Raw genomic sequence first — 15,689 nt, forward strand, 5'->3', positions numbered from 1 at the left:
GAAATGAACACCCTGTAGGAGCCGGTGGTACTCATGGAGCCTCAAGTAAGCATGGAAGTAGGACCATAGTTTCAAGAGGAATTGCATTAAGAATTGTTGTTTTGTTTGTTTAGATTTATTTTTTTCCTTTTGTGGTGATAGAGACTTGAAAACAGAGAAAGAGAAAAAAGGAGAGGGCTTTTCCCCTCCCTCTCTCAGAGGCTGAGAGATAAGTGGCTATAAGGCTCAGCTAGGTGCTGTGGAGGGAAAAATAAAAAGCTGTGTTTAACCTGAACATTTTTTTAAAAATGTTTTTCTTATGTGTATACCACCATTTTTGCCCAGCCATGCTAAGCCAACTGGCACAGAGTAAACTTCTGAGTATTCAGGGTTTGGATTTTGCCTGTAAAAAGCTTGGACTTGAAATTGCCCAATGTGAACTTCACATTCCACCTGCAAGGCAGGCGGACATTTTGAGAATTGCCTAAAATGGTGTATTTTACTTGTATACTGGGTTTGCTTGTTTCTTTTGGGGATGTTTTGTAACATACTGGACTATGTTTCCTAAGATGATAAGGGCCTGGTGAAGAGGTCTGAGCTATCTAAAGCTGAAGCTCAAATGCCATGAAAATGGTTTATGGTATATGAAAGAATTGAGAAAAGGGAATGGGTTTTTCCTGATTTTCTTTTTCATGAGAAATTGGCTATCCTGACTTGAGACCAAGTGGTCAGAACTTATACTGAGCCTGTGCTTCCTTCTTATGGTGGCACACACCTGTATTAGTTGCACTAGGCTTATGCCTAACCTAAACCTCCCTGACAGGGTTCTCCGGTTCCAGGGAAACATTCCCGATCCTGAGATAGCTGCTGCTAGTGCCACCTACAGGCCTACATAGGGGCTTAGCACGCGACAATACTTAAAACAGAGACAAATCAGTGACCAGTGTTCAAACATCTACAATGGTTTTAATTTCCATATTTCATCTTACAGAACAAGTATCTCTTAGTTTAATAGAAGAAGAAACATGTGGAGGTCATTTCCAATATTTTTATTTATTGGGTTTTTGGGGACATTTGCAGAAGATGCACAAAAATCCAGTACCAAACATGCCCATTTTCAAAATTGCAAAACATCTATCTTGTTTTTATGAAAATGGCAATTTTTCAGATGCGAATCTGTCTTTTGGAACCATTTAAACAAAAAAAAAACCCAAACCCAACACATTTCCCCCCCCCCCCAAAAAAATGCACAAAACAAGCCACTGGGATGTAGGAGTTGCCAGCATTTATAGTAGACTGTCCACATAGACATCCCAGTAGAGCAATCGGGCACCTCAGAGGCCACTGCAGTGAACTTCAGATAACCCCCATATATTATGTGGTAAGCCCTCCAAAACCCACCCAAAACCTACTGAATCCAACTGTATACCACACCAATAGCTCTTATGCCTGCAGTTGCCATCTATATGATGGTCCAATAGGTTTTGAGTGTTTTTTTTTATGGGAGTCAAACACATCACCACAAGTATAGTAGTTAAAGCAGGTCCCCTTCTCTGCAGTCCATTGCACTGACTATCAGTCTACTTCAGGAACCTGCTTGCTGTTCTACTAGGACTGCCCAGAACTTCTGAAGCTGTCATGTAGGCAGGTATGTACTGTTTCATTTACATCTTTGGAGGATAGGAGGGGTCAGGCTTACATCTCTCCAGTGTTCATCTGGCCAGTTAGAGCACCTTTTTGGCACTTATTCACGGTTAAAATAGGTCTAGTCCCAAATCTCCAAATTGTGCCCTGCACATATTCTAAAATATTTGATCATAGCAAAAAAAAAAAAAAAAAATATCTAACAATGAATGTAGAAGAGGGTCAAAGTATTCCATCCAACTAGGATCAATAAAGCACCAAAGGTCATCAGTATTGGAGACAAACAAGGTGTTTATTGTAGGACCTGACATAGACCATGTTTTGGCGTAAAATACCTGTATTAGGGTCATCTGATGATACAAAACAATCACACAACAATTTTCAAAAACACCCATTGATGAACAAGCTTGCTAACCATGTCTCCTAAGCAGAAATTGCTTCAAAAAAGTGCAGTGTTCATTCAGGAGATACAGTTAGAAAGCTCAAAGGTGTAGTGGCGGGTCCTACCCTGTTTGTCTCCAATTCTGAAGGCCCTTGGTGCTTTTCTGATTCCAGAAAAATGTCCAAATTATAAGCCCACCCTAGTCCTGTCCTCACCACGCCTCTAAAACTCCCCCTTGAGATTTAGACAAACCGCAGATGTAAAGCATAGAAATTCATCTAGAAAATAGGTCTTCAAAATAGCGAATTGGAACTGCTTGGCAAGAAAAACACCCATCTGACTCTTTATGCCACTTTTTGGATGTTTTTCTTTTTCAACATTGAGCCCCATAGAGTGTTGCAGTAGTCTGGCTGAGATAAAATAAGAGCTGAAGATGGTTTTAAAATGATCAGTTTAAAACATATTTTCTGATCTGGCATAATTGCAGAGACAAAAATTCCCTCTTTATCAGCAAATCAGTGTGGGTTTCAAAGAGTAAAGTTAGATTAAAGGTGATCCCCAAAACTTTGAATGAGAGTTCTTAAAAAATGTTTTATCTCTAATAATGAGACCATTTTCAGGAAGAGTGGAAGGTGATGGGCTAAGACATAACATTTTTTATCCTAGGACAAGCAGGCAGCATATTCTCACATGTGGGTGACATCATCCATGGAGCCCCGATATGGACACTTTAAAAGTGCATCGCCATTTTAAGAATTTAGAAAGTTTGCAATAGCCCTCACCGTGCATACACAAATGCCTCCCTGCCCGATGTAGGCAAGTAGTTCCTCAGTTCCATTTTTCCACGGAGTATGGGTAGTCAAAAACAAACCTGTACCCACATATGTTCAAGTGCTTAAATCTAACATAAAAACAGAATTATTATAAGGCATTATTTGAACAATGGTCTCTGTTTTCATCAGCTCTAACTATTTTTCTTATCTATCTTTTGACAGTGATTTATTAGGCTTGGTTACATACCTCGACTGGGTTATGATCGTTGTTACAATCTGTTCCTGTATATCTATGATGTTTGAATCACCTTTCAGAAGAGTTATGCATGCACCTACATTACAGGTATCATTACCAGTGGTGTCTACTGACAGAAATGTTCGGAGTGGCAACAGGGGGACAAGCTATATATGAGGAGTGAAAGCTAAAGTAACATTTCCATGTATCATGCTCACCAAAACATCACTTACCTCCTTGCTCCACCTTTATAAGACACAATGGCCTTCTATGCATAAAAAACATTTTCCACTCCCTCCTTCCCGCCATCCCAGCCAATTTCAGCTACCCAGTAAAATCTCCATTATTACTGATAGCATCATTCAACAATTTCTTCTATTTGATAGTGAAGTCTGGATTCTGTACAGGATTATACAGAATTTCAATATAAACCTTGAATCTCTATATTCACCAACAATGGAGCTATCTCCTTAAAACTCATCACACAAAAAAATATTCAAATTCTGATCATCACCTTAGGAACAGCATGGGTTCCTTCCATTGCCAGATACTTTGCTTAAAGCAGATAGGCTTTTATTTATGTTGTGATTCTACAGCAGGATGTGGAGACTAGTTTTGAGCATTTTTATTTTGCCTGACCCGTTTCACACAGTCTACTTTCAAACAGGGCAAAACACTTTGGGTCCTTTTGCTAAGCTGCAGTAAGCACTAATGGGCCCTTACAGTAGGTTAAAAATGGTTACTTTGGTACACACAGATGCTTCCCATGGTAAATTTGGTAATTTGCGTGCACTAAATAAATAATTTTTATTTTCTGTGAAGGGGGCGTGTTTGGGAGTGGAAAGTGGGTATGACAGTGCAATTCTGCGTGTGGGGCACTGCTGCCTGCTAACTGATTAGCAATCTATCCCTGAAAACAGCCGTGATCCCGGAGGATTGGAAGATAGCCAATGTTACGCCTATCTTTAAAAAGGGATCAAGATGTGACCCGGGGAACTACAGACCGGTGAGTCTGACCTCGGTTCCAGGGAAAATAGCGGAAATACTGATAAAAGACAGCATTTTGAAAGAAATAAACTTCTAATCACAAGCCAACATGGCTTCTGCAAGGGGAGATCGTGCATAACGAACTTACTGCACTTCTTCGAAGGAATTAACACACGGATGGACAAAGGGGACCCCATAGACATCGTATATTTAGATTTCCAAAAAGCCTTTGACAAGGTACCCCATGAACGCCTACTTCAGAAACTAAAGAACCATGGGGGTGGAAGGAGATGTACATAGATGGATCAGAAATTGGTTGGTGGGAAGGAAGCAGAGGGTAGGAATGAAGGGCCATTACTCGGACTGGAGGAGGGTCACGAGTGGTGTTCTGCAGGGGTCGGTTCTCGGATCGCTGCTATTCAATAAATTTATACATGATATAGAAATTTATACACGAAGTGCGAAATAATAAAATTTGCAGACGACACTAAACTATTTAGTGGTGCTCAGACTAAAGAGGACTGCGAAGAATTACAAAGGGACCTGAACAAACTAGGGGAGTGGGCGACGAGATAGCAGATGAAGTTCAGTGTATAGAAATGTAAAGTATTGCATGTAGGAAGCAGAAACCCAAGGTACAGCTATACGATGGGAGGGATGTTATTGAGTGAGAGTACCCAGGAAAGGGACTTGGGGGTAATTGTGGACAAAACAATGAAGCCGACGGCACAGTGCGCAATGGCCGCTAAGAGAGCGAATAGAATGCTAGGTATAATCAAGAAGGGTATTACAACCAGAACGAAAGAAGCTATCCTGCCATTGTATCGAGCGATGGTGCGTTCGCATCTGGAGTACTGTGTCCAATATTGGTCGCCGTACCTTATGAAGGATATGGCGATACTCGAGAGAGTTCAGAGGAGAGCGACATGTTTGATAAAAGGTATGGAAAACCTTTCATACACTGAGAGACTGGAGAAACTGGGGCTCTTTTCCCTGGAGAAGAGGAGAAATAGAGGGGATATGATTGAGACTTATAAGATCATGAAGGGCATAGAGAAAGTGGAGAGGGACAGATTCTTCAAACTTTCGAAAGCTACAAGAACGAGAGGGCGCTTCCAGAGGGCGTGATAGGACAGAGTACGGTATTAGGGTTCAAGAAAGGATTGGACAATTTTCTGAAGGAAAAGGGGATATAGGGGTATAGATAGAGGCTACTACACAGGTCCTGGACCTGTTGGGCCGCCGCGCAAGCGGACTGCTGGGCACGATGGACCTCTGGTCTGACCCAGCAGAGGCACTTCTTATATTCTTATATTAGCATGATGTTAGTGTGTAAGCTCTTACCATCTATAAAGTGGGTAGTGTAAGGGTTAGTGCTGCCTGTTTCGAATCGGTTCACCGATTCACTTTGGGTGAATCGATTCGAATCGATTCAAACCAAAAAAAATTGGCATCCCAATTCGGCTGACTGTCTCCCCTCGCCCCCTAAAGCAGGAGCGGCAGCGCTGCTCTTGCTGGCCGGCCGCTGCCGCATCTGCTTTAGAGGGCCAAGGGGAGGGTCAGTCGGAATGTGCTGCTGTCGGCTTCCCCCCTGGCGTCCGGCTTCCGTCCTCCCACTTCCCCCCCAGCCTCCCTGCACCGTTTATCTTTGAGGAGCAGTCTGCAGACAGGATCATGGTGCTAGCGATCTTTGCGCTGCTTCAGAGCTGTTTCCTCCGCCACGATCCTGCCTCTGACGTCAGTGGAGGGGCGGGACCGCAGCAGAAGAAACAGCTCCGAAGCAGTGCAAAGATTGCTAGCACCGCGATCTTGTCTGCAGGCTGCTCCTCAAAGGTAAATGGTGCAGGGAGGCCAGGGGGGAAGCTGGACACCAGTGGGAGGCCGGGGGGAACACGCAGGCCTTCCGGGGGGGGGGGGGTGAGCAGTCCTTCGTGGTGGGGGGGTGGGACAGGCCTTCAGGGGGGACAGGCAGGCAGGCCTTCAGGGATGGGATGCAGGCTTTTAAGGGGAGGGGACAGGCCTTCAAGGGGGACAGGCAAGCCTTCAGGGGTGGGATGCAGGCCTTTAAGGGGGGGACAAGCCTTTAAGGGGGGGACAAGCCTTCAATGGGGAAAACAGGCCTTCAAGGGGGGACAGGCCTTCAAGGGTGGGATGCAAGCCTTCAATGTGGGACAAGCCTTCAAGGGGGGAGACAGGTCTTCAACGGTGGGGACAGGCCTTCAAGGTGGGGGACAGGTCTTCTAGGAGAGGTGCAGGCTTTCAGGGGGGTAGACCTTCAAGGGGAGACAGGCAGGCAGGCAGGCCTTAGGGGAGGATGCAGGCCTTCAAAGGGGGGGAAAGGCCTTCAAGAGGGGGACAGGCCTTCAGGGGGGACAGGCAGGCCTTCAAGGGTGGGATGCAGACCTTTAAGGTGGGGACAGGTCTTTAAGGGGTGAACAAGCCTTCAAGGGGGAAACAGGCCTTCAGGGATGGTGGCACAGGCCTTTAGGAGTGGGGTGCAGGCCTTCAGGGGGGACAAACCTTCAGGGGAGGGGGGCCCTGTTGTAGAAGTACACGGAGGGAGGGAGGGAGGGAAGGGGGTTCAGAGAGACATGCATATACCGGACTTAGGGGGGAAAGAAATAATGGGTCTGAAAATAGAAGAGAGGGAGAGAGATGATGGACAATGGGATTTAGGGAGGGAAGGAATAGAAAGGGAAAGATGTTGGACACAAGGGATAGTGTGGAGGGGGATAGAGATACTGGATAGGAGGGTAGTTGGGAAAACAAGGGAGAGATGGTGGACCCTGGGGTGGTGGGGAAGGAGGGAGAGATACTGGATGAAAGGGTAGTTAAAAAAAGGTGGATCTGTGGAGGGAGATGAAAAAAGGAAAGATGCCAGACCTCCTGGGGAGGGAAGGGAAACGGAAGGGGAGGACAGAGATGGCAGATGGATGGTTAGCATGGAGAAAGAAGAAAGGAGACTCTGGCAAGCAAGTTATCAGAAGACAACCAGAGCCTGGGACCAACAAAATTTGAATAATGACCAGACAACAAAAGGTAGAAAAACTAATTTTATTTTCTGTTTTGTGATTACAATATGTCAGATTTGAAACGTGTATCCTGCCAGAGCTGGTGTTAGATCGCAAACGTGAGCTAGGATTTAACAGAGAGAGGAAAAGTCATTTTTGTTTGTTTATTTTGCTTACACCACAGCGCCAGTGTGGTTAGGAGAAGGCAAAGGGGGTGAAGAGTCTATAAAATAAACCCACCAGGATGTTTGAAAAAACCCCCACCCAATTGGGCAGGATAATCGAATCGAAAAACCAATTCAATAGGCTGAATCGAATTGAATCGAATTTTTTTTTCTTGAATCTGGCAGCACTAATAAGGGTTCATGCAGTAGTATTTTTAATGGCCATGGACTATGATAAATTGTAACCTGTTAACTGTATATTATGTATGTTAACCTGTAACCCATTCTGAGCTCTTTGGGGAGAATGGGATAGGGAACAAATTAAATAAATAAATGCACAATTACAGCATGGCCATTAATTCCAGAAATAGGAATTTAAGCCTATTTCCTGCCTTGGCATGCAGGAAAGACTCAATGTAAGGGCTTGCTAAGATCACTTTTACGCAGCTTTAGTAAAAGAGCCCCATTGCACAACACAAAGCCCTGCAAAAAGACTCTCAGAAAATAGCAAACTTACTACACCATAACAACTCTAATTTCCAGGAGTAAATCTGAGCTATGCTTTTTATGGAAAAAAACAGTTGGACCATGGGGCTAGGGGGAGGGGGAGGAGAGAGAAAGTTGGACCTGGGGGAGATAGGGAGAGAGCGTGTGTTGGAACTGGGTGGTAGGGGGAGGGGGAGAGAGAGAGTTGGACCTGGGGGCTGCAGGGAAGGGGAATAAAGAGAGAGTTGAACCTGGGGCTAGGGGGAGGGGGAAGAGAAAGAGATTTAGAACTGGGGGCTGGGAGAGAGGGAAGAAAGAGGGAGTTGGACCTGGGTACTAGGGAGAGGAGGAGAGAGAGAGAGTTGGGGTTCAGGGATGTAGGGAAGGGGAAGAAAGAGAGAGTTGAACTAGGGGGCTAAGAGGAGGGGGAAGAAAAAGCGAGAGAGTTAGACCTGGGGGCTGGGGTGAGGGGGAAGAGAGAAAAAGCTGGAGCTGGTAGAGAGAGAGAGTTGGGGTTATAGGCTGGAGGAGGAGAGAGAGTTAGACCTGGGATTAGAGGGAGGGGGAGGGGCCTGGACCTGGGAGGAAGGGGGCTGGGGGAGGGAAAGAGGGAGGGAGTTTGACCTGGAGGCAGAGGGAAAAAGGAATTTGGATTTGAGGAGGGAGGGGGAGAGAGAGTTGGACCAGGGGAGTAGAGGGAGGAAGTTGGGCCAGGGGGTAGGGGATAGCGGATACTATGTTTCATGCTGCCACCTTATCTTAGACTCCAGTCTTCCCTGTCCAAATTTAAGTCGGACCTCAAAACATCTCTTTTCCAATGCCTATAGCTATTTAGAGTTCCCAGTGTTCCCTTTAACTAATGCTCTCAGATGCTCAGAAAGCAGAGCCCATCTTCTTATAATCTCCCCCACACACTTTCCTAATTTTTGTAGTTCTACCTACTTCCCCTCTGTCTTGTCTTGTTTTCACACACCTCTCCAAACAAATTTAGACTGTAAGTCACTTAGGCAATTCTTTTTGATAAACAGGATGTTAAGTTAAAAATAAAGTTGAAAACTTGGATAGAGGAGAGATAGAAAGGGAGACTGAATTTGGACCTGGGGGCAGACTTGGGGAAGGGGGCCCTGGGAGGCTTGGCCCCCTCTCTTTGGGCTCTGGCCTTCTCCAAAGCTGCAGTACCTGTTCATTGGTTGGTGGGATAGCTGAAGCTCAGTCAGCCAAATAAATCTGCTGCTTGAGTCATACCTGCACTCCTCATACCGCCTCAGGAGCATGTAAGTCAGTGGCATACCTCCATCCACCAACACTTGCACTCCCCAAACATACTCAATTTGTGCATGAACTGGGCATACTTAGGAAGTGCTGGCATCAGCGGCTGGAGGCAACCCATTGATTTCCTCATTTTTGAGGCAGCACAAGGAGGAAGGAGATGGCTTTGGCAGTGGATTTCTTTGACTTGGCAGGGCTTCAGCATCCCCACCAGCAAAGCTATGATATCTAATGTGGGGAGGAAGGAGAAGAACTGTGTGACCCCCGCAGTCTCCTCCTATGTGCCCCCCCCCCCAATGGACTGCTGAATATGCCCCGCCTTTAATTATGTGATTAATTTCAATTAAAATTTTAAGCAAAATTGAGCCCTACAAAAAAACATGCAGATAAAAACTGAAATGGACACCCTCTCTCCTAAAAGAAGCTAGTCTCTATAAGCAATTCTGGTACAAGAGAAACAGAAGTATATTTTCTCCTATACTCTACAAAATGCAAAAATAGTAAAAATATATATTTCTCAAAGTAGACACATTCTAGACTTTATAAAGTATTAAATAGGTTTTTATTTTGTTCCTACTTTGTTGTGGGCATTTTGTTTTCTAATTGGGCTGATCCTAGTCTTTTTGTCACTTGTGTCAGTCATCTTATAAATTCTTTTTTCAGTATCTCCTTTCCACACTCTTCTCTTGTCTTCTTCCCTTCTTTCTTTACATTCAACAATGATCTTTCCTTTCATCTTTTTTTATGGCCATTTCTTTTATGCTTCTCCACTCAGGTTTTTTTCTCCATTTTTCCCATCTTTCATCCTCCAGTCTTCAGTTTCTCTCTTTTCACTTCATACGTACTAGCTTTCCATCTCCCACTCTCATCTCTCCCAAACCCTCACACTGCCCCCCTCTTTGCCTTTCCTTTCCCAGTCTTTCACTCAATCCATCATTCACCATTTCCATCTTCTGTACATATCACCCCCAAGCCCTCTTCTACCTTCCTCTTATACCCTCACCAGCCTCAGTCCCTTTTCTGTCTCCCAACCCTCCTGAATCTAGGCCCTCTGTTCATATTTCTCATATCTTCTGCCCAGCTTCCTATTGCTCCTCTTTCAACTTCTTCCCAGTACCATCTCCACATTCTGTTTGCCCTGTCTCAGTCCCATCTCCTTCTTAATCTTTTCCTATGCCTTCCAGACACAAGAGTGTCTTTCTTGCTTATTCCATTCCACCATACACTCTTCCCTCTCCCTTTTTACGTCTATGCATCTACTCACCCACCTGGTACAGGCTTTTTTGACCTCCTTCCCATTTGACTCTTTACCTCCATCACTACCCTCCCAGACATGGTCTGAAGCTAATTCCTCACCACAATATTCAGGCTCAGCAGCAGCAGGAGGCATATTTAATGAGGATGTCATCTCCTGCTGTTGCAATAAAAGCTGCTAGATTTTTAAGCTCTTAGAAAGAGACTAATCCCACAGATACAGGAGATTACATTTCATTAGACATATTTTCTGCTACAAAACGGTGGCAGCAGTGAGTCCAGGGCTGTCTCACAGGTAGCTACATCCTAGGTATATCTTTAACCATGCACCCTCCTCAAGGTATGGTGTATCACAAGTCCAGCTCCATTTAATTTCTTACCCCCTCAGAGTTCAGCATCTCCCCTTCCCTTTCTCCGAAGGGTGCCAAGCAGCTCTCTCTTTCCCTCTCCTCCCTGAAGAATCTAGTATCTTCCCCATCACCACTCCAAGGTATTCAGCATCTACAGTTCCCTTCTCCCCCTCCCCAAAGGTACTCAGCATCTCCAATTCCCTCCTCTCCAAATCTCTCCCTGATGTATTTAGCATCTCCCATTCCTTCCTCCCCTCACTCCCCCAAGGTATTTAACATCTTCCTTTCCCTCCTCCCTTCCTTCCCAAGGGCTCAGCATCTTTTGTTCCCTCCTCCCCTCACTTCATATGCTCAACATCTTCCATTCCCTCCTCCATTCCTTTATCCCTCTGGGACAATACTAGTGCATCTAAAAAATATATGCTTCATGGGAGGCATGGGGCTATGAATATCAGTGCATGCTCAAGGCCTGCTGTGTCCTACGTCCTCTGAAATAAAAAGTTCAGAGGGAATGGAATTGGTGCATGTGCAGATGCTCAAGTCCCCACACTGGCCATGATGAGTCTTTTGTGGACTGCTCTGACCATGGGAGCAGTATCAATGCATCACTGATTAAGTCATCGAATCAGGTAGATAAACAGCTACCATGGGTCCAATCTGGTAGCTGAAACTGGGGTAGCAAGCCAATATTTGAGGGGTAGCATTGCTACCCTGTAGCAATGCCTATTATTACTCTATCAAAAGATGTACATTATATAATCATATAATAAATTATATATTGCATGCAATTAATTCACAGATTTTGGCCTTGCATTTCAGATTGCTGAATATGTATTTGTGATATTCATGAGCATTGAGCTTAATCTGAAGATAATGGCAGATGGTCTATTTTTCACTCCAACAGCAGTCATACGAGATTTTGGAGGTGTAATGGACATTTTTATATATCTTGTAAGTTGTGACATCTTAGTAAATTTTTATTGCATCTTTTATTTTACTGTTATCTAACGGTATTTGTAGTTGTCTTATTTTTCTAACATTAGATCACTTCCAGTTATGTGACATCTCAAATGTTTTAACTTTATATGTGCTAAAAGAATTTGGGGGTCCTTTTACTAAGGCATGCTAAACGCTAACGCGTCCATTATAGTCTCTGGACGTGTTAACGTTTAGTGCGCTGTAATATTTAATGCACGCTAAAAAGGTTAGCACACCTTAGTAAAAGGACCCCTATATTAGATATAGTGAAATAAAAGTCTAGGACAGCAAAGTCACCTGATTTGATTTCTTGCAGTATATTTCATGAGTTTAATACTCCTGATTAAACCATGTGAAGCTTTAACAAAAAGTTTGTGGGAGCAAAAATCAGTCTTGGTGTTGTCTTACAAATCCCATGGGTGATTTTAATGCATGAAGTTTTCCATTCATTACTGCCTAATGAAAAATTACAAGCACAAATTTGCAATCATTTCTAGGGTAATTTTTCCATTGGAAACAATGGCCCTGATTCTATATAGTGTCAGCCATTAGGCGCCTAGATCGGCATGCCTAGCCGATCTAGGCACCTAACTTAATTTTTTAATTGGTTCAGTCAGCACTGTTAATTGAACAGCGTCATTAAAAAAACAATTTAAAAAAAAAATGAATTTTTGAGTAGGCATCTACCTGAAAAGTAGGTGTAGTTAGGGGAGAAGTTTGGGCATTGTGTTTAGCTGATTGGATTCAGATGCCAATAATAAATAGAAGTCTTTGAGATACTTTATTACATTTTCTAAACCCTTCATAATTAATAAATTAATACAGTTTATAGCGAGTTTTGCACACCAAACCCCTAGGATTTGGAATGTGCTTCCTATTTATATCAGAGAAACACAAAATTATCTGTACTTTAGGAAACTTTCAAGACTTTTTTAGATAATTTTTTTAAGGTTTAATTACATTTTATATGTTTTGTCTTTGTTAGCTTCCCAGGAACTGTCTGTTCTTCTTAGGTCTGTGGTCTGCATAGAACTTGATAGGTGTTTAACAGATATAGGAAATATTGCATTGTATTATAAATGGAGAAGTCCAATTATAAAATTGCCACTTTTTAGTGTATCTGAATATTTTACGGATGGTATAACACAGGAGAATCAAATCCACAAAAACACAAGCACACACCAAAGAGTGGAAATATCCAAAGAAGACTGGTGAACTCAGATGTATTGCATAATAATCCTTTATTTCTTCAAAACAGTGATTCAATGACTCGACATGTACATGTTTCGGCCAGAATGGCCTGTCTCAGGAGTCTTGCAAATCACGCAGTGAAGTTAAAAACAAGTTCACATAAAAGTGTTTATCCAATGATGCATAGGCAGCTAAAACAATTGAGAACTCCATGCTGGAAACTAAAGTGATGGAGCTTTAGTTTCCAGCACGTAGTTCTCAATTGTTTTAGCTGCCTATGGATCATTGGATAAACGCTTTTATGTGAACTTGTTTTTAACTTCATTGCATGATTTGCAAGACTCCTGAGGCAGGCCATTCTGGCCGAAACATGTTAATGTCGAGTCATTGAATCACTGTTTTGAAGAAATAAAGGATTTTTATGCAATACATCTGAGTTCACCAGTCTTCTTTGGACATTTCCACTCTTTGGTGTGTGTCTGAGTATTTTACAAAATATTCATGTATCACCATTCCACCCCAGCTCAACTCAACCTATGCTTTTGGGAAGACCTATGCAGGCATCAATTAATATTAGGATGACAATATCCAGCCTACATAAGAACATAAGCATTGCCTCTGCCAGGTCAGACCAGGGGTCCATCGCGCCCGGCAGTCCGCTCCCGTGGCAGCCCTCCAGGTCCATGACCTGAAAATGTTCCCTACCTAACCTAAAAAGTCCATACCCTATTTGCTCAGTGTCCTGTGAGGTAAACCTCTATCTGTACCCCGTTATTCCCTTCGCTTCCAGGAAGTCATCCAGTCCCTTTTTGAACCCCAGAATTGTACTCTGGCTTATCACCTCTCCGGGAAGCGCGTTCCAGGTGTCTACCACCCGTTGAGTGAAGAAGAACTTTCTTGCATTCGTTTTGAATCTGTCTCCCCTCAGTTTTTCTGAGTGACCTCTTGTTTTAGTTGCCCCTGCTAGTTTAAAGAATCTGTCCCTCTCCACCTTCTCTATGCCTTTCATGATTTTATAAGTCTGCATCATGTCCCCTCTCAGTCTCCGCTTTTCCAGGGTAAAGAGCCCCAGCCTGTCTAACCGTTCGGCATATGAGAGGTTCTCCATACCCTTTATCATCCTCGTTGCTCTCCTCTGGACCCTCTCGAGTATTGCCATGTCCTTCTTGAGGTATGGCGACCAGTATCGGACGCAGTATTCCAGATGTGGGCGCACCATTGCTCGATACAGTGGCAGGATAACTTCCTTCGTTCTGGTAGTGATACCCTTTTTGATAATGCCCAGCATTCTGCTCGCTTTTTTTGAGGCCGCTGCACATTGCGCCTCCGGCTTCATTGTGTTATCCACCAATACCCCCAGATCTTTTTCTTGGCTGCCTTCCCCGAGTACCCGCCCTCCCATCGTATAGCTGTACCTGGAGTTCCCCTTCCCTATGTGCAAGACCTTGCATTTCTCCACATTGAAGCTCATCTGCCATTTTTTTGCCCACTCACTCAGTTTGTTCAGGTCGCTCTGCAGGTCTTTGCATTCCTCAACAGTTCTGACCGTTCTGGAGAGTTTTGTGTCATCCGCAAACTTGATAACTTCGCACTTTGTCCCTGTTTCTAGATCATTAATAAATATATTGAACAACAGTGGTCCCAGCACTGACCCCTGCGGAACACCACTTGTCCACTGTTCCCTCTAAGCTGAGCAGGAGTCCTCCACCCACAGTCTCACCAATAGAGGGTGCTGTTTTACTGTCACATTTTTCAATTGTGAGGGACAGGCAAGTTCTGCAGGACTCCAGGGAACATACCTGTCCTTAGCGACTGAAAATATTCCACCCCCTAGTGGTAGCAATGCAGCTGGAGGACACCTGCTCAGCTTGTGACCCCTATCCAGTCAGAGTAGTGCCCCTTTACTCCTACCCTCTGCTTCCTGTCCGCCAGCCAATTTTTGATCCATCTGTGCACGTCCCCTTCCACCCCGTGACTCCACAGTTTCTTCAGTAGGCGTTCATGGGGCATCTTGTCGAAGGCTTTTTGGAAATCTAGATATACGATGTCTACGGGGTCACCTTGGTCCAATTGTTTACTTATCCCCTCAAAGAAATGCAGTAGATTCGTCTGGCATGATCGCCTTTACAGAAACCATGCTGGCTTGATCTCATCAGATTATTTTTTTCTATATGCTCATTGATACCTTCCCTGATCAGTGATTCGGCCATCTTCCCCGGAACAGAGGTTAAGCTCACCGGTCTGTAGTTTCCCGGGTCGCCTCTCGATCCTTTCTTGAAGATCGGTGTAACATTCACTATCTTCCAGTCCTCCGGGATTACCCCTGTTCTCAAGGACAGGTTGCAAATATGCCGCAGTAACTCTTCTGTTTCATCTCTGAGCTCTTTCAGTATTCTCGGGTGGATCCCGTCTGGGCCCGGAGCTTTGTCAGTTTTTAATCTATCTATCTATCTGCCTGAAAACGTCTTCGAGGCTTACCTCCATGCATGATAATTTCCCCTCTTGATCTCCCCTGAAGATTTTTTCTGGTTCTGGCACACTGGATGTGTCTTCTATTGTAAAGACCGACGAGAAGAACTCGTTTAGCCTACCGGCCACCTCTTTTTCCTCTTTCACCACTCCCTTCCGGTCACCCTCATCCAGGGGTCCCACCTCCTCCCGCGCTGGCTGTTTCCCTTTCACATATCGGAAAAATGGTTTGAAATTTCTTGCTTCGTTGGCCAGTCTCTCCTCATACTCTTTCTTGGCTTTCCTGACTACTCGGTGACATTGTTTTTGATACTGCCTGTGCTCTCTCCAATTTCCTTCGGCTTTGTCTTTTTTCCACTTCCGAAATGATTTTTTCTTGTCTCCTATCACTTTCTTTACTTCACTGGTTATCCATGCAGGGTCCTTCGTCTGATTCTTTTTGGATCCTTTCCTAAATCTTGGTATATATAGGTTTTGCGCCTTGTTTACTGTGTCCTTGAATAGGGACCAGGCTTGC

General features: G+C 44.2%; 1 protein-coding gene across 1 annotated transcript in view; it reads left to right on the forward strand.

Annotated features, from left to right (window-relative positions):
- NALCN (sodium leak channel, non-selective) overlaps positions 1 to 15,689 on the forward strand; it is a 1,129,711-nt gene that overhangs the window by 792,782 nt on the left and 321,240 nt on the right. Inside the window, exons 24-25 of the mRNA XM_033948885.1 lie at positions 3,001 to 3,121; positions 11,354 to 11,485. Of these exons, the coding sequence (XP_033804776.1) occupies positions 3,001 to 3,121; positions 11,354 to 11,485 (253 nt within the window). The remainder of the gene's footprint in view (positions 1 to 3,000; positions 3,122 to 11,353; positions 11,486 to 15,689) is intronic.

The sequence above is a fragment of the Geotrypetes seraphini genome, chromosome 6, assembly GCF_902459505.1.
Source record: "Geotrypetes seraphini chromosome 6, aGeoSer1.1, whole genome shotgun sequence".
NCBI lineage: Eukaryota > Metazoa > Chordata > Amphibia > Gymnophiona > Dermophiidae > Geotrypetes > Geotrypetes seraphini.